The 24,716-nt window shown below is 44.8% G+C and overlaps 1 protein-coding gene across 1 annotated transcript in view; it reads right to left on the bottom strand.

Annotated features, from left to right (window-relative positions):
* The window catches only part of nav3 (neuron navigator 3), a gene marked incomplete at its 5' end in the record, with an annotated part of 225,133 nt that overhangs the window by 137,403 nt on the left and 63,014 nt on the right, over window positions 1–24,716 (bottom strand). Inside the window, 2 exons of the mRNA XM_083999642.1 lie at window positions 18,213–18,265; window positions 21,610–21,727. Of these exons, the coding sequence (XP_083855768.1) occupies window positions 18,213–18,265; window positions 21,610–21,727 (171 nt within the window). The remainder of the gene's footprint in view (window positions 1–18,212; window positions 18,266–21,609; window positions 21,728–24,716) is intronic.

Here is a 24,716-nt window from a genome sequence, read left to right on the forward strand (position 1 = left end):
ACACAGATGACTGCAGCTTCACAAACACAGCAGTTTCACGAGTACGTCTCGGGACGGCTCGGTCCACTTCTATATCGACTTCTAGTTTTTGTTTTCTCGTTTATTTACCTTCCGTCCCCTGATTATTTTCCAAATGTCGTCAGAGTTCATTACTTGATTTTACTTAGAACCGGTGGCCTGAGCCTGAATGAGCAGTGGAGTGTGGGTCAGTCATTTTGAGGCTGTGTTTATTGGATTTTTAGCCGCGTCTGCTTAGATATTTATTTCGCCAAAGGCCGACATCAAAGTCTGCTGATGAGTCAGGTGCTCTGAAATAAATCAAACCACTGTGTCATCATTTTAAGCTTTTTCTCCCAGCAGATCGGAATCAATACCGGCTGAATCTCACAGAATTAGTTTTGCCTCAGTCACGGTTTTTTCTTTTTTTTTCTCTCTTGCGCGTGGCGGTGAACACACACCTTTTGTACCCATCACTTCCTCTTGGCATTTGAAACCTAATGAGCCGGAGCTCATCACTCACGCTGCGGCGACACATGACTGGGAGTTGAGCTTTGAAATCTGAAGGTTTACAAAAAGCCAAATCCCTCTGCAGCTGAGTGGTTTGTGAAAATAGAGGGCAAGAAGTACTTCTGTGTTTTTTTTCTCCCCCCCGTTAACGGCCCAAACCTGAAGGACACGTCAGCTCAGAGTCCTTTCTGACTACGCTGTGAGGATTGCTGCTCCCAAACAAACCACTTCTCTCGCTGCCTGTCATCTCTCCCCTCCTTTGGCTCTTCAGACTGGGGGTGTGACGCCTGTCTCATCCCTAACAGTCCATTGATTCCTCTTTCACCTCGCCCTATCACTCTGGGAGTGTCCGCGGCAGACAGCTGCTGACAGACGGTGAATCAAAACAGATCAGATGCGACAGAGCCGAGAGCGGCTGACGGGCAGAGAGAGAGAGGGGGAGAGGCGGGGGTTAAAGGATCCTGTCTCATAATCCGGGGATCTTTGCCCATCACGTCAAAAAATCCAAAAGTAAAGAAACTTTATTCTCATCACACATCAGCCGAGGTGCTGCTTTATGTGAAATTAATCGCGGTGGCAGTCTTCATAATCCTTGACCCTGACTGGAATCCATCACACAGGCTGATGGCTGAGGACGGAGGAGGCTCCACCATCCGGCCCGGCCTGACAAAGTTTGCACTCGCAGCAGCCTAAATGTTATGAAACCACTCGCCATAAAACTTTTCCTAACCAAACTACAATGATTCAATTGCAGCAGCTGAAGCTTGGGAGACAAAACAAAGCTCCGAGCTGAGCTTCAGCGCGTCATACCTCAATTTCTTCTAAATAAAACTATAATTTTCTTTAAGGGCTTCACTGCCGGGGGACATTCCTGCTTCTGAAAGGAGCTGCGGCCCCCCGACCCCTCGCTCGCTCCACGCATAAACACACGTGATGTATAATCAACAGGATCTGCATGGCGATGCGAGCCTATACCCGTGGATGTCTCAATTATGTATGGTGGTTCGTTTTCAGATGTTTACAGCATCAAATAACTTGGAGAGCCTCCATGTGGCTCCGTGCATCTGCTGCACAGACAGAGAGTGTGTGTGTGTGTGTGTGTCAACATGTGTGTGAGTGAGCGAGAGAGAGAAAGAGAGAGACGGTCAAAGATGTTTCATGGATGGTAAAGACAAACAAGTCGCCCCATCAATCTCTGGGTTAATCTCTTGAAATGTTTGTCTCATCACACACGCTTGTCTTTTTTTTCTCCGTTTCATTTAAGACGTATTTCATCCTGAGTTACCGTAGAACAAAGTATAATTATACACCAGCAACATTAACGACAACATAAAAACAACAGAGACCAAGTATCCTAGCAACAAAGTGTCATTGTGGACGTCCTCCTCAGTAAGGAAGTGCAATTAAAAATGTTGCCCAACAATTAAGTCTCAGGTTTCCATTAAGATAAGGAGAGAGAGACTAAATAGAAGGAAGTATACCTCACATACATAATTTCTTGGTATAAGCTACACTTTACAGATGTTCCCTGAATGCCTCAGTCATATGCATGCATTAACTATAGGCTATAACTATAGCCTAGTACTGTAGCTGCAGCATGTATCATCAGTTGGAGGTAACATGAGTTTTTATATTGTCAATGCCTTTTCTAAGTATTTTCAGGCTGGCCTCTCCTGATAATGCATCTCTGCATTTGTATGGCAGAGAAACAACTGACCAATCAGAGTTTAAAAAGCATTAAACTGTGTTGCTACTGTATGTGACTCCATTCATTCATTCAAAGTGGGTGTCTGTGATCAGTGTGGAAATATTAATTGAACCACTTGTATAAAATCTGCCTTTACATCTGAGAATGACATTGGCAGCAGAAATACATCCCTCACTACTGATCTGTTAGGGCAAAGCAACACAATATCAGCTCCTGCCCCAACATGAAACCATCAAACACGCCACCCTAGGCTGAATGAACAAAGTGAAATGGAATGGAAATCTGATTATTGTGCTAATGGAGTCCCTCTTTAAAGTGAAATGCAAAACAAGTGAGCTGAAAGGTTGAGAGAAGCATCTAGGAATCTCATCTGAGTTAACCTCCTGTCAGCTAATGGCTCTGGAAATAAATATGTGACTAGGAGCTGAAAGAAGATGCAGCGTTCGTATTAATCTTCACAGGGAGCACATTAGAGATGCACAGGAGGATAAATGGTGTTTTCAGGTGCGAGAGGACAACGTTGAGTATGTCTTGATGACACCATCTGGATGATTTGTCTGTCAGTCGTCCCCTCTCTCTCTCTCACACACACACACACACACACACACACTGTTACAGTCCTGTTCTGAGCAGGTAAACATCAGTGACGTGATGTGGAGAGTTACTGCTGACAGGCAGCACATCCAGGCTGTCAGAGCTGTCTGAGGCTGCTGCCCCAGAAGGGTCAATGAGGTGAAGCTGCTGACTCTTAAGGCATCTGTCTCCATAACCTGCAGAGCTGCTACTATGGAAGGTGAGAAGTACTGTCAGAGCCCTGCTGCTGACTGCTGCTGCTCAACCTTTCTGTCCTTCTTCCCTAGATAACAACACAGTGACATCATTTCATGACCTCTCGTTATAGTGGAGACTGGGACATACAGAGAGCTGTGACTCACTCACTTCTATTTACTAGATGCTGGTAATACAGTAGGGAAGGTTGGTGGGGACACAGCAATGTCTCCAAAACAAAAAGGCTTCAATAGAGCTATTGATCTATATTATATGATATTATATTATATCATACTGTATTCAAATCAAAACTACATACAGCAATGATCAAAAAATAATAAAACTAAACTTAAAGGGATAGTTAACATTTTGGCATATTGGCCCATTGCCATAATCCCTATAGTTTTAGGAGTAGGTTTGCTATCTTTAATTGTCAGTGCAAGCTATTTTTAGAACGGCGGAGCAGAGCCGTGAGCTGCTCAGAGCTATGCTACGGAGGGTAATGGGATGTCTTGGTTTCCCTCATCAAACTCATCACATACACAATCCAACAACTCCATAACGCTCTCGTAGACAAGTTGTGACCTGCACATTCACCACGCTATGGGATAATAACGGAACGTTACGAGACAGAGTTGTTTTCGAGGCAAATGCAGAGACTGCTTGCCTAAAAACTGCCCCCGACAGGAATACGCATCAGTGGTTTTGCATGAATTTATCGAGAAATCCTATTAACCTCCGTAGTGTAGCTCTGATCAGCTCACGGCTCTGCTCCGCCGTTCTAAAAAATAGCTTGCACCGACAATTAAAGGTAACAAAGGTATTGCTAAAACTATAGGGATGGGCCAATTTGCCAAAATGTTGAACTATCCCTTTAAGGAAATTGAAAAAATAAATGTATACAATACATTTTTAAACATACATTCATCCAACATCATCATCATTAACATTGTCATCATGTTATTATTGAGTGGCCCTACCAGTGTTACTACATCAGTAAAATACTGCTGATCCAGTGGTGCATCAGTATCAACAATACAATAATAGAGGGCTGCTGATGCTATATGAGCTGTGGTATATGTGAGGAGATATTAGCTAAATGGACTAATGGCCACGCAGTGATGGAGTGAGTATTATTAAAGGATTATTGGCTCAGTCGTTACACACCTGGCTGAACCTGTTATGAGTCATTAAAAGTCAGCAGAATTGTGCCGCGGCTGATGTGGAAGCAGAGCTGAGAATCACAGTCTCCTTACAACACATCTTCACACTGCTGCAGTCTTCAGGTCAGTGCATCACCCAGCATGCCCCCCCCCCCCCTCTTTCTCTCTCTGCCTATAACTTCTCACCTTCCACTAGTATCCACTCAAACAGTGCTGCAGGTTTTAACAGCAGCTTTTCCCAGCTGTTAAATGTCACATGCAGCCTCCTCTGCTGCAGCGGTCAGTCTGAGCTGATGATACAGGCCCAGCAGCTCATTTCTTTCCCCCATCCCCCCTCCCCTCCCATGCTTTGTGAGTCTGAACAGTAGCACTAGTAGCATGGTGCTGCTTCTCTTCCCTTTAACCTGTGCCAAATCTCTGTGTGGTCCCTTAGGAGCCACAGCAGTCATTATTTATCACCTAAACCCCCCCTCCGATAAATCCTCAGTAAACATCCCCCTTAATCTTCATCAGTAAAAGTAGTGAGCGTGCACATTTTTAAGCTGCTCTAATGATGACTTTCTCTTATTCTAAATCATGGCGAGTCCTCAGCAGAGACCTGAGAGGTCACATTTTGAGTTTGGTGAGTGGTAAGAAAATCCTCCGCTCGCTGAGAAGATGTATTAAAACATCAGAAATGACAAAGTCTTTTAAAAAGCAGTAGAGTGGGCGTTCCATCCAGACAAAGCTGGACTCCTGGGAGATCCTCCCCCCCCCCTTTGTTCCCTTGGTTTAGTATAAAGCTGCAGTGATAAACACCGTGCGCACTTACTGACACATGTCTGAGAGTCACTTACTGCTGCTTTCACTGCTCTTTTTAAGAGGACGATTTAAAAATAAATCCAAACCAACACAAATGCACTTTGACTTTGACAGACAAAACACAGTGGTTCCTTTTGTCCCCCTTTGTGCTGCAGAGCAACCTACAACTACAAGCCTCTTTTACTGAGGCTCAGCCTTCAATCGCACAAGTGGACAAAGACCTGTCCTGGTTGTGTAGTGTAAAATATTATGTGTGTAATGGCATATATGTAAAAAAAAAAATAATAAAAAAAAATTGATGGATCATATTATGCTACTTTTTTATAATCAAAGTGTGTATTATTTAGCATAAAAGCTTTTGTTTAGCTTTTTTAACTCTTAATATTGTTTTAATATTTTTTAATGTTTCCCCATGGTATTCTGTTACCGTCAGTTAACCTGTACCTTTAATGTATTTGTTACCTTTCAGTGAACTTTAAAGTTAAACCAAAAATCCCTCACAGGGCACATTCAGCTGCACTATGGTCCTGTTCGGATGTAAGCAGCCCCCTGAACACAGAGCTATAAGAACCCTCTTGTCATAAATTGGGGGTAAAAGAACTACCAGGGCCTCTATCTATCTATACTTCAAAGAGTTTGCACAAAGGTCTGTGCAATATTGCAGTGATAAGGCGGCATGAGCATGAAAGAGGCTCGTTATAAGGAGAAGAGCATCGTCAGAAAGACCTACGGTGATGTAACAGAGAGAGACCCCTCAGAGGTGCAAATGGTAGAGAGCACTGGGTGATTAACGTAATAAATATGCCAAACAAGTCCTATAATTGATGTGCATAAGAGAATTATGATATTGTTTGATGTCAAAAGTATAAAAAGTATGGTAAAGAAGAATGAAATCAGTCGTACTGTGTTGTGTGACAGGGCCCCTGTTTTTCCTTTGTACGGCCCTGGTTTTGTTGAATAAAACTCTACTTCATCCAACTCCAAAGAGGCAAAAGACTGAACTTAATCTCCAACCCAGTCCGGGTTTGAAGACACATCAGTTGGTCCAGCTCCTCTAAGGGAAGCTGCGAGGTGTCCTGGTGGTGAATGAGACGGTGCCGAGTGCTCGGATCAAGAGGCTGCAGCTGGAGAGTCACAGCCAAACACTGAGACGGATGAAAGGTTCGCAGTCCTTCACTGAGCCAGTTTAACAAGCCAGTCCTCCGCTCCCTCAGCAGAACATCTGCCCATGTCGTTCACTTATGAGTGATTAAAAGCTTCCTATTGCGCCTCAAGTGGGACCCTAACAAGCCCCGCGGCGCTCTGTTCCTGCCACTAAACTGGCTAACATGTGACGGGGTCAACCCGTTCTCCAGAACACACACACACGCCTACACACACCTTTAGAAAACAATAAACCGGTGGCTGCGGAAGAACAAAGAAAGAAAGAAGATTGGGTCACGAAGAAGATTCAAAAGAGTCAGAGAGTGAGGGGAGTCGTGTTGACACCGTGTGAGAGCCAGTTTTACTGCAACAGCTGCTGAGGCACTTCACCAGCCAGACGTTAGAACTGGATCGCGGTCCAAGGCCTCGCTGCTCGTCTTGACATCCCAATTTGGATCATCACACATTCATGACTCACTTCTTTCAGCACCTACCGCGCTAATAATGGAGAAATATAGACCTGAGATGTCTTTTCCTTTGACTGTTTAACAAGACAAACGTGTGTTGGCCCACAGCAGACAGAGATGATATTCCTTCTCAGTGATTACTGAACACCAGATGTTAGCGCTGAGATGATGCACATCAATAACGGGACATGATTTGCGGTGGACAGAATCTCTCCAGGATTCCAGCTCAATGTGCTGATCGTGATGTCAAAGCTCTTCTTTCATGTCTCTGGTACTTATCTCCTGCTTTGATAGTGTCACCGTAAATATTCAAGCTAATTACCAAGAACAGAAGTGATTGGTAAAATGTGTTTCTTTAGTCTCTGTAAGTGTCTGACTACATCAGACTTTTCCTATCTGTGGTGTTGCTGTCTGGCAGACAGTTGTTGCATATGATGTGACTGTATGTATTTTGGCTTTCCTTTTTTTTTTCCCTTGGAGGTTACGAGAAGAAAGTAGAGAGCTAAGTCTGGTGATGTTTATTTCTTTGTCTTGGCAGCTCGCGACAATCCCCTTTCAGCTGCGTTTGCCTCATCTTCCTCGGTTAAAGAGGAACTACGTAAGTCTGGTCGCTTTTCCGCTGTTTTGCTAACCCTCATCCTGGCCATGTGCATTTGTTTACAACAAAGCCGGCGAGAAATCGATCAATACAGTGGTACACAATGTTACGATGTGTACATTTGTGTAGTCTTATCTGTCATAAGCAAGAGATTACGGGTTACGTGGCGCGTTTGTGTCGCGGTGACGAGAGCTGGGATACCAGTTGTTTTTCAGCCCAGAAACGCAATAAGTGACACACACATGGAGGGTAGAGAGCCTCCGTTCCCCCTGTAACAAGTTAAGCCATTTATAAAACCATCACAATTACTCCAAAGCTGTTTCATTAAAGCAGATATCAGCTTCACGGCCGTTTCGGCTAATGCTGCGTTCAAGGCAGGCTTTTGAAACCGTAAGTTACAGCTTCAAGTCACAACTACGACTTGGTAGCGTTCCAGGTAACCCGTAGCTCGTGTTTTTACCATCCTGTTGTCTGTGAAAGTTCCCTATAACGCCCACTCGTAACTTCCGACCCGTAAACTCGTACCAGATCGAACTGGTATGACTTCACAGGAAGGAAAAACACAAAGTACGAGTTTCTTTGAACGCACCATGAGTTAGCAGCCCCCGCCCTTGTCAGGCATCAATTGGTCCTCGTGCTACGTCACCACATTCACGCGCATCCCTTGGCTGCACACACAGCCCTTCATGCCGTTCTCTCTCCTCATTGGATAACACTTGTATCCCACAAGGAAAATTTTCTCCTCGGGTTACAGCAGAGCAGAGTGACGGAGAGACTCGTGTTTAGGCTGAAATACTTCATGTAAGTGATTGCTGACGGAAAATAGGACTATTTAGGATTTATATTAACAAAAACATTCCACTGATATCTGCTTTAAGGTAAAAATGTAGCAGAGTTAAGCTACAAATCCTGCATAGTTCCTCTTTAATTGATATACTTGAAACAAATAAATAACTGACTTATACCAACTACATCTGGTTCTGTGTACTTCCCTCTTCCCTGTCGAGCTGGGCCGTAACAATCTGCACTGAGAGCCTTCTCTAACCCTCTCTACCATGGAGGCAGTGTGTCTGTGGCTGGGAGGAGACTCTGACTTCAGTCCCCTGAAGAGCTGCAGTTCCAGCAGTGTGGACCGGGCCATCTGCCTCCGTCCTCTCCACACCGCTCCCCGCCACTCGCACAACGTTTCAAAGCCCTGACTTCCACTCATCCGATTGTCTGTGCATTTCTAGAATGAATTTCCTGATGGCCAGCTGCGATCAAACCAGCGACCAAACGGTTTGATCCTGCAGGCTCCGGGCTACGGACTCAGACTAGAGAGATGATCAATAGGGAGCGCTGATTAATAACGAGGTGTGCCGGTGACAAAAGCGATGAAGATGATAGCACAGAGTGGCTCACGCTCTTTGTCCTCGTGTGTGAGGCTGCCAACAGATGGAGCCCAGATGAGACCAGTGGCTTTTTAAAGTCTCCAAGAAACCCTAGACTCATTTAGGCCACAAAGGCAGCCCCCCCCCCCCCCCCCCCCCCCCCCCCCCCCCACCTCCCAGACCTGATGTTAGGCCAAGACACTGAAAAACAGTCTGCTGTGACTGGGTCTGCTGGACGGTTTTTCTGCATGTTAAGCAGCTGCATCACTGATGAAATAAACATCAGTGTTCACATCACCATTTGTGACATCGTGACATTATGGCGACTGTGTTCAGTTCAGCTTCGGGATTCTCAGCCTGTTGCGTGTTTTTGACTTTTTGGTTTTGTTGGGTTCAGTCACAGCAGAGACTCAATGAGCCTGAGCAGCCACCGGTCTGCAACACAGACTATGATCCAATCATTTCTGTGGAGTTTCATGGAGATTTTCACCAGAAAGTAACATCACAGAGTCTTTTTTTTTTTTTTTTTTTTTTTTTTTAAATCTGAGTCATTTCCACTGGATTCTATGTCAATGTTTTTTGGGGGGGGGTTTATGTTAAAAGGTATACTTCACCCAAAATCAATAATTAACCAATTTTCTACTCACCGTCATGCCAAGGAAGGGTTCGGAGAACTTTCAGAGTCATCAAAACGCTTTTGGAGTTCCAGGGGGGGTCTGGCTGGATTTTCATATAATGGCGGTGGATTGTGCTCACTTTTGAATTGTCTAAAACATACACTATGACACATCCAAATACCTCCATACTGCTCGTCTGTACTGACCCAAGTGTCCTGAAGCTGCCATATGAAAAAGTTGTTTGGAAAAAAATTATTTGATCTCTGTTTTTAGCCTTGTTATAGTAGTAGCCACTGGGAGCTACTACTACTACAACAAGGAACTCTGAAAGTTCTCCAAACCCTTCCTTGGCATGACGATGAGTAGAAAATTGGTGAATTATCGATTTTTGGGTGAAGTACCCCTTTAAAGGTCTTAAAAAGGTGTTCAGGGAATGTATTGCACCACATAACCTGGATGTTGAGAACCAGCATCAGGTTCTTCTCACACAATTTTAATTTGGTGTAGAGCAATAAATATGGAAGAGGAGAAACTTTACACACTTGAGGGAGCTTAAATTAAAAAAGACATTAATCAAGTATTCACAGTAAAATTGTGATAAAGAATAGAAGAACATCTGTTTATTCCCAAACATTAATGTACTGTATCCTTTAGGAAAGTTTCCTAGAATTAATTAACAACAAAATCATGTGCTGCATGTGTTCAATACTGGGGTCAAAACACAAACACCACAGCACTGTGACATCATCCTGACCTTGCTGTAATCGGTCCTTTCCTATGAAATACGTAACACAATTTCCAGTGTAAATTAGCTGCCAAACAGTGACATAATCAAGTCAAAGTGGACCAGGAGAGTCACGCTGACTGTGACACACTTTGGAATAGAATTCTACAGGAAAGTGTTGCTTTAAAATCCAGATTTTTTTTGTTCCTGCGCTATCCTGCACAGCTACAGTATCTGCTGACACATCTCAGCGTTCACGTAAGACTTTGACAAGTGTTTGTTTTTCCCCGACATCCTTTGATGAGGTTGCTGAAAGCTAAACACTCACACACACACACGCGCGCGCACACACTTCGAGAGTGAAACTGCACAGTCATCCGTATTGCAGGGAAGCGCTCTGTGGTTTGCTAATGATGTCTGTCTATAATGAGGATTAGTGTAGCGAGGCTTTACTATTTTCTGCTGAATGGGCCTCTTCTGCCGTCTCCCACCTGCCGCTCTCGTGTTTGGAGCACAATTCTTCTGAGAGGAGGAAGGAGAAAAAAAAAAAAAGAAAGTCGACTCTTAAACCTGCATCTAATTCCTTCAGATGTCTTCACAATCAGGAGGATGTGCACCGTCAGAGGGCGTGAGCTTTTACACGGGAGAGGGATTGCAGAGGGTGTGGTGAGGTGACTGAGACGTCTGAGGGATTCATAGCAACGCTGTGAGATCCTTAATCCACACAGAATGCATTTATAGTTTTACATCACATGCACTTTTCATCCATAACGCTGAAATACGACTGTTGAAAGTAAACCGACAATGGGAGAGCAACACTGGATGTGACAGGAGACGACAACTTAAACTGAACTGAGAAAAGAAGACGAACTTAAGTATGTTATACATTTTCCATCTACTGGTCTTATCTATTATCACAGGGCTGACACACGGGGAGAGGAAACGTACGAAACACAGTGGAAAGTACAGAATCAGACTCAAATCTCCACAGAGCTACCAGCCTTTTGTCCCACGCTCCTGTCACTTCTCCTTCTCGTCATCTTCACTTTCATGCACAGCGGTTGCGGATGATTCCTTCCGGGACCGAATATGTGGTCTGGAGGATGGGAGGATGGGAGGAGGGGGTGGGGGGGTATGCTTCTGTGGACAAGCTCCACCCCCTCCCTCACCCCCAGTTTCATAAACAAATTCCCCAGCAATCATTTGTTCCTACACAAATAAATCCAACCCGAACCAGGGCCAAACCAAAGATGGGCATGTTTTGCAATCTGGTCCGGTCTGACCACTGAGAGCGCCGCACATTGTCAGGAACATCATTTGCATTTCAGTGGCCCCACAAGACATGCAAAAGAAAAATCCTCCGTCCATCACTGTTGGAAGCTACCGTACGGAGCAGATATGGAGCTCTGACACTTCCTCGTAGATTTGCTGCACTTCTGCTCCATCCTCAAGACAAACTGTAACCGAGGGGGGTGAAAAAAAAGAAATGTGTCTGCAGTATTAAAAGCAGTAAGACTGGGGATTTGGGGGATCTAAGAGAGGATCAGCCAGCCTTTAGTTAAAGGATGTAAGTGTTACTGTAAGTCCTGTTTTATTGCATTATAAAACAAAGTCAGAGAAGAGTTGAGACAGCATTTTAAAAGCGGTTCACTTTCACATCAGCAATCAACTCACCAAAATGTGACCTTTCAGTATTTAAGGCCCCATAAAGTAAAAACGTAGATGTCTATGAGTTTTATGATTATAAATCAGCTCAATGTTCTATATGAACACTGTGAAAGTATCAAAGTCTCAGTCCACAGGGAAATGTACACAGACTGTATTCAGAAACTGAGCCTTAAAACCGGCTGTTAGGACTTATGTAACTTTGTGATGTCACAACATAGCAGTTGCTGCTCTCAGCTGTACTCCAAACCTGGTTCAGAGAGCCACAGGTGTGTTCAGCAGGCAGCGACTGTACGTTCAGAGCAAAAGATTCTCCTGTGAGTGAAGGACAAGAGGAGTTTCTTTCTAACTACTTCATTCTGGGTTTGCCTGGACTCCAATAGGACCATGAAAAGATTATCATCAGGCAACGCCGCACACTGGCTCCCATATCTCAGGACTACGGAAGCCTGTTTGGGAACCTAAAACCAACACCACCGGACCAACCAGGTGATCATCATCAGGAAGAGCAGCAAGATTCAGCATCCAGAGATGCAAATCAATGCTGCAGAGAGAATGGTTGACAAGAGCTGAGAGCTGGAGATCACCAGGCTGAGCAAGATGAAGGAGGAGGAGACACCACAGTAGAAAATACTGTCAGAATACTGTCAAATACTGTCACCAACATCCCTCTGCCCTCCACAGTGCTTCAACACAGAAGTCCAAACACCATGGTCACCACCACCACATGGGTTTTCTCCAGGTGCTCCTCTTTCTCCCACAATCCAAAAAATGTGATTTGTTTATGTTGCAAAATGAATGTTTAAAGGGATAGTTCACCCAAAATTCAAATTTCACTCATTATCTACTCACCCTCATGTCGACTAAGGACTGGGAGAAGTTTCAGAGTCCTCTGTGCTTAAAATATAGATTTATTTAATTTTTTTCGGAACAATTTCTCATGTTGGGGCTTCAATACAAGAGGGACATTACAGACGAACAGTATGGAGGTATTTGGATGTTTTTTGGTGTGTCTTTTTGGACGAAGAAAAGCCCCGCTGTAACTCAGAGAAGCCACGGAGGACTCTGAAACTTCTCCCAGCCCTTAGTCGACATGAGGAAGAGTAGATAATGAGTGAAATTTGAATTTTGGGTGAACTACCCCTTTAAGTATTAAATATGTCAATGAAATGTTACATTTGTGGAGCCTCCTCTTTTCTGATTGGCTCATCGACCTATTGTTACTAGAGCTCCAGAGAGAAGCCTGCTGCCTGAGAGAGGAGCTGTAAAACTACACTAAGTTGTTGTTTTTGGTTTTTAAAACTACAAATATCCCTTCTCATGAATCAACACTTCTAATAAAACACAGAGGCGTCAAATGCAGAGCTGTAACAGAAGCTGGCTGCTCACTATAAACACAGACTTCTACTCTACACTGTAAAAGTGATGAGGTCATGGGTCGCACTCTTTTACATACTGTTCCTGACGAGAGCAAATTGGAGCAAGTAGAGGAGGGAGACCTCCGAAACAGGGGTTATTAATTAATAATTCCACAGTTCTTTGGCGTGCCATCCCATGAGCCCGTTGGGCAGTCAGAGGTGATACTCCTCAGCCCTGTAATTATAGAGGAAAGTTACAGAGCTGCCAATGTTATCACTCCTATGGAGAAGTTACCCGTCTTCTTTCAGAAGGTTGACAGGAAGCGTGGAGATTAAGTGTCTTGATCTGATCAGATTAAAAAATAATCAGAACATACTTTAAATCTTTCCATTCACTCCAGTGATGGATGCGTTTTCTTCATGAATCAGACTGACTGTGTGACAAGGGAGTGCTTGTATTGGCTGCTGGCAGCAGATGTCTAAGAAAAAGCAAATCTTTCTTGGCCTTCACACTGACCGTCCACACAGAGGCCAAGCTTTTCTGTTGGATTAGCTCAACAGGAAACGATCGCTTTCAACTGACGTGTGGATCTCTCACATTGTGAGCACGGCTTTGGAGAGAAAGAGCGTATTATCTGTGTCGATTATTCGAGAGGCTCGCAGATGCTGTTGCCGCGCCGGGCTCTGCTGCTGCGCTTCCAGCAGCTGCTGGGTTGGCGTCCGTCCACTCACCGGACCGAGCGGCGACCCACCAGTTAGAGAAAGAGGCTTGTGACTCCTGGATCATCATTTCATGTCCCAAATGGGGGGGAAAAAAATCTGTGCAGAGGAAGTAAATCAGAATCATCTGCCCCTGCACTGACAGCTGCTGCTACTGTGATGTCCCTGGCCAAGGCATTTTAAGCTCCAGGTGCAAGGTGGCCAGTGGCAGGATTCCAACATTCACAGCTCGTGTTGTCAATATGAAGCCAAGAGTGGAAAAAAAATAGCTCTGTTTTTTCTTAGGACAGTGGAAAGGCTGTCAGTAAATGACTTGAGTCTCAGATCTCAGGGTCATATCAGGGTTCAAGTTTATGAGATAAAAAAAAGCTAAAACCACTTACATACTGTACAAAACACTTTTGTATTTCATTTGGTCCATGAAAAACAGTTTAAAGTTACATGGACCGTCATTCCAACAGCAGTGACTGGCTACTATTGCTGTAGATAGATAGAAAGATAGATGGATGTTGCCTTCGTGACGCCACCTACAAGTTTCTGAAGAGTGGTTTTGAAGCTCTGAGCTGCTGGTTGGCAGCACCGGACTCTGCCCTTTACTTGGTGTGATACTTGTGTGAATCTGAGGGCGTATTCACACCAGGAAAGTCCGATAGTTCACTTGCTTTGGTGTGGACCACATTTTTTCTTACTTGGTACACGTTTGCATTTTTTTTTACAAGCAGATCAACTCAGTAAACAAAAGCATGTGTGTTCCACAGTTGCTCAATCATTGGATAAAAATGATCGGCGGGATCTTGATGTGCAAGACGGCCACGGGTGCATCCTGTCCAGCATCTGATAAATGTTTTCCTCTGACCAAATATGGAGGAGGCAGCGTGTCTATCTGTGCTCCATGTTGACCCACAGCTCATTTTGGCTGGCACGTTGCTAACAAGCGATGATTCCCTAATTTTCTGACAACAGTGGAAGCCTGTCCATTCCAAAGAGGCGCTTGGACTTTGCATTTGGTTCGGTATAAGTTTGGATTGCATTCATACTACAAAAGAATCGTACCAGGGTTCGGACTCTGGTCGCTGAAGAGGTGGTCTCTCTGTTGACTTGTTTGGTCCATACCAGAGTCTGGTAGTTTGTATTCACACCTACTCAAAAGGTCCACACCAAGGAAAAAAGTCTGTTTCAAGTGAACTAAACAAGCCTGGTGTTAATACGCCCTGAGACTCTACTCTGTGCCAGTCGACTCACCCACCTGTCACCCAAAGGCTACTGTGGGATTGACTCAGTGGTTGGAGCCAGGCTCTTGTGGTCTTTAGTGGAGGTGAACTGTTTGGCTTCACATTGCTGATGAACTTCATCAGTCAGACCTACGACTCAGCCTCAGCTAGTAATATGCAAATATGCATGACAGAAACAGAGGTGACAGAGATAGTGGCAGTGTCATCACTGCATATTTAATGAGGATGATTGAGGAAAGTATTGTATTCTTGTGCTGATGTCACAATGATTACCAAATAACTTGCATAAACATGCACGGTAAGTCATTTGTAAGATTGTTCCCTTGACAACCGGCAGTCAGCAACACAGACTCTACAGTAATTTGGCTTTTGGATTCATAAAGCACATCTCTGATCATGGAGAGTCACAGTGGTTGGTCTGGACCTGACTAGAAACAGATTAAGAGCTGATCTTAGTTTGTTTCTCATTGGGTTCTACAGAGTTTGATTGACAGCTTTCACACAGTAACACATACTGAACGGATTAAGTGTGAAAGCACCTTTTGCTCCGTCTACACTGTGAGATATCACTGCATTAAACGGTGTATCACATGACTTTACAGCAGGTCTGAGCTCTGCACCTGTGCACTGTCTCCACCTCCTCTGCTGCTGTTTCTCACGCACACTTGAACACGTCCTTGGACCTGCCTGGGTTAAGGACCTTGACCTGTCTCGACAGCGGCCCTGTCCAGCGTCTGCGTCTTTGTGATGTTATATGAGTGTGTGCTTCCTTCCCTTCGCGCCCACTCTATAAGCAGCCGTGCTTCCGCAAACTTCATTTTTCCCAAGCTGGCCGGACCCTCTGTGGTCAGAGCAGGTGCTGGATCAATGGGCTTAGTGAGCGAGCGGCGGAGACAAAGAGCGAGCTGCACACACACACACACACACACACACACACACACACACACACACACACACACACAGAGGTCGCTGGCGTATGGAGCTGCATGCTTGTGGTGCTGCAGCAGCTCGCCCCGAGTGACCAGCGCCTCAGGCTGGACTCTGGGACCAGAAGCGCTTTATGTGGCAATAAAAAATAAGGCAATGTGCAGCAGTTTATCTTTCCACAACTGGTTTAGGACACAGTGACATTATGGGATACGAGGGTTCACATTGACCTTAGTGTTTTTCCTCCTTCCTGGTCTTTAATGTTGTTTTTCTAGCAGAGTTTGGCCGTCTGCTTCCACCACAGCTGGACTCACCGTGAAGGAAACGTGTGAAACCAGTTGTGAAATACGCTCCAGTGACGGGACGATGAAACTTTATCGAATTCATCACCTGTTCAAACTAACAAGTGGTTGTTAGTGTAACGTAAATCTTATAAAGACCAAAAAGCAACAACGACAACAACAAAAAAAAGCTCGACACACTAACTGCACAGCTCTGGCATCTATTGACAAAGAGTCACAAAGACTGACAGACAAAAAACACACACTGTCAGGGCCTGACACACTCCTCACCCACAACGTCTCACTGACAAAACGCGCCAAATCAGCTCAACAGCTTTAGTCACTTTTAATGGCAGGAGGGCAGATGCCAGGGCAAAACCAATGCTGCATAAACACTTAGTCAACTCCAGTTAAAGTGAGGGGTAATTATCTCACAGTGACGACAATCAGCAGTTATACAGCCCGTCGTCTCATTAACAGAGGGGAAAACGACACCGCCAGCATCACTCAGCCACATGGCAGCCAGAAATACCGATTACTGAAGAAGGCGTAGTAAATCAAGTTTGAAGTTTTCACTGCTCCACTGCATTTTTTGGTCAAGTGGCAGTGTGGTTACTCCACTCATCACCATCTCCACTTGTAAAGATGCTTACGGTTTGTGAATGATTTCAATCAGAGTCCTGGTCTGAGATTAACACTGGAAGAGTCGAATGACAGTTCAAACTTTGGTGAGTGATCGGTTTGAACTGGAGTCACAGGCACACACACAGGGCTCAGACTGTTACCATTTAGAACCGAGGAGTTGTTAAAGTGCCCATGTTGTATGAAGGTAAATGTCCATGTGTTTTGGATTAAACAGCAGATCTAGCTTCTTAATTAATATGTGTGAAAGCAGTGGCAGCTCTCAGCACCACCAAACTGGATCCACCACCCAACCTTGCAGGATTTAGAGAGTTTCACCTGAAATCTGCTTTCACCACTCGGAAAACAATCAGCCAATCGGAAGAGACAGCCAGAACCTCTTCCCTTCTGATTGGTTCTGACCTGTTAACATTAGAGCTTCAGAGAGAAGCCTGAGAGAGGAGAGGTAAAACTACACTGGGATGGTTTTAGATTTTTAAAACCACAAATATATCTACTTATGGATCCACACTTCTCCTTAACAAAAAGAGAAGTTTCGAAAATAATTTCATGACATGTAAAAATACTCTGCTTTAGATAATAATGTGAGAAAATGTAATTAACTGGCTAGTACGTAATCCTTCAAGTTAAATAAATCACAGGAAAAGTGTAAAAGATGGGGTTAATGGATGCACACAGGTGGTAGGAGGACTGTGACGTTATATGTCCTCTATTTAATGGTATTCTATGGTCAGCAGTGGCACACAGCACTAAACCAGTGGAGATTCATGTATCCTACTTTAAGCAAAATGTTCTTAAACACTTTAATAAAGAAGCTGCTTCACTAAATTCAACTGCTTTACAACCTTTGGGATGGCTGCTTCCAACAGGTCACTAAATAAATCTGAAGAGCAGTGAGATGATGAATGTGGTTAGAGATGAAATGTGTTCATCTGATAATGTGGCCACTCTGGGCCTCAAAGTGTTAATCTAAAGGAAACCGTGCGACAGGCTGTGAGGGGAAATGCGTCTGTGGTAGAACCGCCAGCAACTCACTGACATCTGAAATGTCACAAAGCAGACTTCACTTCACCAACCTCCATCAGTATTTCATGTAAAAATCTTAATCTGGAAAAATAACGATGCGCCGCAGCTGTCAAATAAATAAATAATAATGAACTCCAAAACCTCTCAGTGGTATGTAGGTGACTATTTATCAGACGTTTTCCAGCCCCGGGTTTGTGTTATAATGTTGAAGGGATGTGCTGTTGTCGGGAGCTGAGGATGAGAGCGTCACCTGAACTCGTCTCTGAGCGATGACTCGGGCTGACAGGCTGTAATCCCTGTGGTCTGCTACACTTTATTTTACTCCCGTAGCCTCAGTGAGAATATTAAGTATAAAGCTGCAAATATAAAACTTCATCCCGGCTCCACAGCAGCGCAACTAAATCTCAGCGCTTCAGATAAAACATAATTCACTCTCATGCAACATAGTGCAGCAGGAGATGGATATGGCTTGGATATAAAAGTTGAGACACTCACCATTTGTGACTGGCTCCTGGGGCTGCCATTGATATCCTCCACCTTCTCATTCGCTGCGTGAGAAAAGACACAGAGAAGACTTTTTTACTGTCGTCCCATTGTGAACTTTAACATCCAGACGTTCCAGCCTCTTCTGAGTTCAGGTGCAGGGATCCAGCAGGAAACCTCTGCTGAGGTTAGCGTAGGAGAGTCTGTGTGTGTGTGTATGTGTGTGAATGTGTGGATGTGTGTGAATGTGCATGTGTGTGTGTGTGCGTGTGAGTCGAGGTGGAGAGCGACGCAGGAGAGGTCTGGGAAGCAAAGCTGCCTAATTCGTCAGCTGCCGCCAGAGAATTACTGACAGGCCTGCTTGGCCTCATTGTCTGTTTGGGCGAGCAGGGAGGGTAAAGTTTCAATCCAACAGAGAGAGAGAGGGGGGAGAGAGAGAGAGAGAGAGAGAGAGAGAGAGAGAGAGAGAGAGAAAGAGAGAAAGAGCGCAAGAGAGAGAGAGTGTGTAGAGAGTGAGGAAGTTGATGGAAAAAAAATGAAGACAGTATCAGTGAGAAAGACAGATTATGAAATTGAGAGGAAAATGTGTGTGGGGTGTGTGTGTGTGTGTGAGAGAGACAAACAGAGAGAAAAGAGAGTCCCAGAAAGATAAAAGTTCAGCACAGTAACGCAAAGAGAGCAAAGAAAGAGAAAGAAAGTGTGAGAGAGAAAGAGAGAGAGAGTGAGAGTAAAGGCAGTAGATGTAAGAAGAAAAAGAATGTGAGAAAAATGTGTCTGAAAGAGTGAGGGTAATTACATAACAGCCAATTTGTGCAAGTTACTTGAAATATGAAGTTATTTAAAGGTCTTGTATAAGGTACATGTCCATGTCTGTTTTGATTATAAAGCAGGATAAACCTGACTAGTATCAAAGCCTCAGTCCACAGAGAAATACACACAGTCTGGATTCACAGTCTTAAAACCAGCCGTCAGGACTTCTGTAACTTTGTGATGTCACAACTAAGCAGTCACTGCTCTAGCCACACCTCAAACTCCGCCCACCTAGAATCACCAGCCAAACCTTGCAGGATTTAGTCTTCACCTAAGATCGGCTATATTTTTATTCTAGCGCTCAGGAAACAGTCAGCCAATCAGATGAGAGGCTCGGAGCCTTCCCTCCTCTGATTGGTCCCCTGATCTATTGTTATTGGAGCTCGGAGAAGTAAAACTACAGTACAGTGAAATGTATCTTCCTCAGGATATCAGAATGTCCAATAAAAAATGAGAAAAGTGTAAAATTGGGACTTTTAAAGTGTGGTGTGAAAATGCAACTGCATTCCTGTGCGACACGCTGTCCGCCTGTGGGTTGGAGGTATTTATTGACCATTAACAGCTCCCGCAGCCTCAGTGATGTAGCACCGCAGCCCTCAGAGTGAAGCCTCGGGGGCCACACACCCTCCAGACCTGAACAGAACCAGGTGAGTGCTGCAGTCATAAACCACTAAACTGTTACATTGTTTTTCCTGCACCTTCCAAAAAGCCACCTCTGTGGTTGAGGTTTAATGAACACGCTCTCAGCAGGTTTTTAGAGGGAAACGGTATCAGGCTGCTTTTCTCTCTGCCAGCCGTCACAGAGCGACGACAACAACAGGTCTTTAAACGTAAACACGGGTCATTTCAGGCAGTTGAGAGAAAAAAGAAAAAAAACACACTAAAGCACAAATTATACTTTCCACATGTGTGTGGCTTCCAGAGTCCACTTGGCATAAATGTTCATCATCTGCCCAGGCCTGTGAGGGTCCATATGGCCAATCTGTACGCAGCCCAGAATTTATGACCTCACACACCGTAAAAACAGATTCATGTGCACATGCTGCTGCTTTCATGGTCAGTGTTAGTGCACTGGCCAACACTGAGGATGCAGCGTGTATTTAAAGGGAGAGTTCAACATTTTGGCAAATTGGCCCATTGCCATAATCCCTATAGTCATAGCAGTAGGTTCGTTACCTTTAATTGTCGGTGCAAGCTGTTTTTAGAACGGCGGAGCAGAGCCGTGAGCTGCTCAGAGCTACGCTACAGAGGCTCATGGGATTTCTTGGTTTCCCTCATCAAACTCATCAAATACACAATCCAACAACTCCAAAACGCTCTGGTGGACAAGTTGTGACCTGCACATTCACCACACTATGAGATAATAATGGAACGTTATGAGACGGAGCCGTTTTCGAGGTAAATTCATGCAAAACCGCTGATGTGCGTTGCCTTCACGGGCAGTTTTTCAGCAAGCAGTCTCTGCATTTGCCTCTAAAACAACTCTGTCTGGTAACGTTCTGTTATTATCTAATAGCGTGGTGAATGTGCAGGTCACAACTTGTCCACCAGAGTGTTTTGGAGTTGTTGGATTGTGTATTTGATGAATTTGATGAGAGAAACCAAGAAATCCCACTATCCTCCATAGCGTAGCTCTGAGCAGCTTGCGGCTCTGCTCCACCGTTCTAAAAATAGCTTGCACCGACAATTAAAGGTAACGAACTGCTACGACTATAGGGATTATGGCAATGGGCCAATTTGCCAAAATGTTGAACTATCCCTTTAAGAAGGTGTATTCTGCTCAAAGCTAATTACCCCCCCCCCCCCCCCCCCCCCCCCCCCCTCGCTACACATAAGCTAACACATCCCCCAGCGTCACAGGACAAACATCCATCCAACAGAAGCCTGCCCTCTGTGTTATTGAGGCGGTAATGAAATTACTGCACTACTGCTGAAAAAAAGTATCTGGTAATGTGTTAAATAAATAAGAGACATGAGGGGTGAGAGAGACAAAGAGAGAGAGAGTCCTAGAAAAAGTTCAACAGCGAGGGAGTGAGAGAGAGCAGCAGAGATGAAGTGAGATAAAGAGTGACAGAGACATGAAAGCAGAGAGAAAGACAGAGAGACAGACAGGAGGCGAGACTGTGTGCGCTCCAGCGGGACACACATGCCTCTGCGCCCCGGCGTGTCGGAGTCAGAGCTCTCTGCTGCTGCAGCAGCTCGCCCAGCACCCAAAACAAGAGGGAGCTGCTGTGATTTGGCCCAAATATCACACTGAGGCACAGCTTCCCTCAACTCACCACAACAAAGACCAAACAGCTCACTGTGTGTGTGTGTGTGTCTGTGTGTGTGTGTGTGTGTGCAAGTGGGTGGTCGCCTCATCTACCAGAAAGAATGAATTATACACACACAGTGTTTTAATACTGCAGATAACACATGGATTTATTTATCTGAGCATCATTAATAATCTTTAAATATTTAAAGTTGTGTCTGAAGTGAAACAATATACTGTTAGTTCTAGTGACACAACACTGACAAACAGAAGTCAGTGTGTGTGTGTGTGTGTGTGTGTGTGTGTGTGTGTGTGTGTGTGTGTGTGTGTGTGTGTGTAGACACTGACCTATGATCTGGATGATCTGTGCCAGCAGGACTCCATCAGTGATGTCCTGGCTCAGGTCCTTGATCAGGCGCGGGCAGCCGGACTTGGCCAGGTAGTGGTTGGCCCAGTCTGTGTAAATCTGCAGAGACAGAACAGACACTGTCAGTGTGTGGCTGAGAAACACAGATACAGAGAGGAGGTGTGTGTGTGTCTGTGTGTGTGTGACAAACAAACACAGTTTTCACTGATTTAGTATTTGTGCATTGGCCCCTTCATTAGACCAAACAACAAACTCTTCAGTGTTCACAGCATCGTAAACTAGCCCCAAAATATTAGTAGCATCAGTTAATACTCATGTGATCTGTTCAAATTCATTCAAGTAATTTAAAGTGCATTAAAAAGCAACACATTGGCAAACTGTAGAGAAAGGACAAAGCTGGATAAAAAAGAGTAACTTCAGTTTCTGCTATAATGATCTGCAACAGGAAAGAGTCATGTGACCTAACAGTGTCTCCTGATCTTTAGACTCTTCCTCTTAGAAGATTAGAATATCATCAGAAGATCTTCATTAGACATAAAGGACGAGTCAAGCCGTTAAAAAGCAGATTTTTTCTGATAGAAGAACATCTGGTTATGTTGTTTTTACAATCCATCACTGAGCCAGTGCCAATTCACAGCAAACACAACACACTGATGGGACATGTCCCGTTGACACTGGAAGTTCAATTCACATCAAAGATGATCAACATAAATCACTTTACAGAAGCCGTGAGGAGTAAAAAAAACAAAAAAACAAAGAGAAGGACAAACAACATGGAGCAGACTGAAGTGTGGGAGGGTCTCTGACCTTTGACCTCTGACCCTCCTCCTCCCTCCTCCCTCCTCCATGCTGTCTGCTCTGCCTCTGTCTTCTCTACAGTGTCACTGTAAATGTCCACACACTCATGCTCTCCACTACACAAACACAAATATTTCATGGAGCCCTGGCTGTCTGGGGGTGGGAGGGTGAGGAGGGGGGGGCAAGGAGATCTCCACTGTTTATGATCTTTCTCCAAGGGATTTGTAAATGATCCCAGCAAACATTTTGATAGATAGATGTTAATATGACGGCCTCCCCTGACTGTGCAAACACTGCACAGCGCTCCAGTCAAAGACAATACACAGTCTGTCAGGAGACTGCTGGACATTGAGTCCAAGTATGTAGAAATAAAGACGCTGCAGATTCCTTCAGAGGGACAGTTTCACGGATACAAATAAAAGTTTCTACTATTTATTCTACATCATGCGGTGATGAAGACATTCGGTGCAACAGGTGGATTCACTTTCCCGTCTATGTTTGTCCGGCCGGAAGAGCAACATGTCAGCTAATCTTCCGTATTGTCACCTAAACCTCTTAACAGCCTCTTTGTCTTTCATTAGAGTCCATAAGCCGACCGACGCTTTGTCCGTCAGGCGACAGACCGACCTCGACAGCTGCTGCCGCTTCAGACAAGAGATGTGATTCACATTTGGCCGCGTGACAGCAAAGCGCACGTATGCACTGACAAAGACTCAGGTTTCTGGTGTATGAATAGGAGGATGGGAGAAGGTCCGTCCCACATCCCGGAGACAGTTTTCTAACTTTACCCATCATCATTTCTTCTTCTCTCCACTCACACAACTTTTCTAAAAATGTCCTCCCAGACTCGTCTGACTAAGAGACGGTACCTGAGGAACAGCAGCTGAAGCAGATCTCCTGCCTCCCACTGTGCCCAGCGTGTGTTTGAAACAGATTTCTACAGACAGCCATGGAGCAACATCTTTCTTCCTACGTAACTATGCTCAAATTCAGATTCCGGTACCAAAAAGAAAAAATCTATACCCACCCAGCACATATAAAGACAGAGACTGCTGCAGAAACTTTTCTTCTTGTCTCCACATTTAAAACAGTGAAAACCTGCTCAGGGATGTAGGCTACCGTTTTCTACAAGCCTCTGGTATAAAGTTCCGATTAAAGTTCTGTGTCTTTTCCCTGTGGTCCTTCTTCAATCCATCAGCTGTCAATCAAACTGAGACAGAACTCCATCACCTTTGTCTCTGGGTTTTCCGCAGACAAACTTTCAGTAAACAGAAAAAGGCTCCTCAGCGCGTCGGATGGTCGACATTTCCCGAGGAATTCCCTCATAAACCCTCCTCATGATGAAATAATCCCTTTTTCCCCTCGTTTACCTCACACACACCACTCTCAATTAAGAGCGTTCCTCTCCCGCCCTTTTTCCTTTTTCTTGGAAGCGGGACGTTTTGCTCCTTTAAAGACGCCGCCTCTCAGAACTTTGTATCTGTTGTGGTTTGCTTCAGCGACTTTCTCCATGATGTTGAGTCGTAAAGCGCAAAACCCGAAAAAATGAGAGCCGTCATCGGGGAGGGAAAAACACACACACACAAACACACACAAAGGCAAACTGGCATCCTGATGGTAACATACAAACGCACACACAGGCTCAGGACACAAAAACACGCGAGCCGCAAATGCAAAACCACATCCCATCGGGGGGCAAGTAAACAAACAGGAGAGCAGGAGGATGGAGAGGGAGGGAAAGTGTGTGTGAAAGAGAGAGGAAGTGTGTGTTTGTGCGATTCCTGCTGACAGCTACAGTCACATCAGGCTGCCGCAGAGTCCGGCACGGCTTCAACACAAGCTGCTGGACAGCTGAGTTAATCAGAGACTTGAGGCGAAGAGGAGGAGGAGGAGGAGGAAGGTTTGATCTGTTACATTGTTGAGCACCCCCCCCCTCCTCCCCTCCCCTCTGCTGTACATCTCCCTCCCTCCCCCTCCTCTTAAGAGAGAGCGAGGACAGAGGATTTATGCTCCTGCAGAGACGCTGTGGTACCGACCGTGTGACTCAACTTTCCTGTAAGTAACAGAAATGTTTCCCTCCAGATTTATCTAAAATTATAACTAAATGCAAATGAAGACAGGTTCCTACCCACCACCACCACCACCGCCACTGCTGCTGCTGCTGCTGCATGATTATTAGGAGTGGGTTCATCAAGACTGACAGCTCGTGGTGCTAATGCTCCGCTCTCCACTCCGGCAGGTTTTTAAAGGCACAAAAATTGAAAACGCAGGTATAATTAGGTAGATATAA

The sequence above is a fragment of the Trachurus trachurus genome (genome assembly GCF_905171665.1).
Source record: "Trachurus trachurus genome assembly, chromosome: 23".
In the NCBI taxonomy this organism is placed as follows: Eukaryota; Metazoa; Chordata; class Actinopteri; order Carangiformes; family Carangidae; genus Trachurus; species Trachurus trachurus.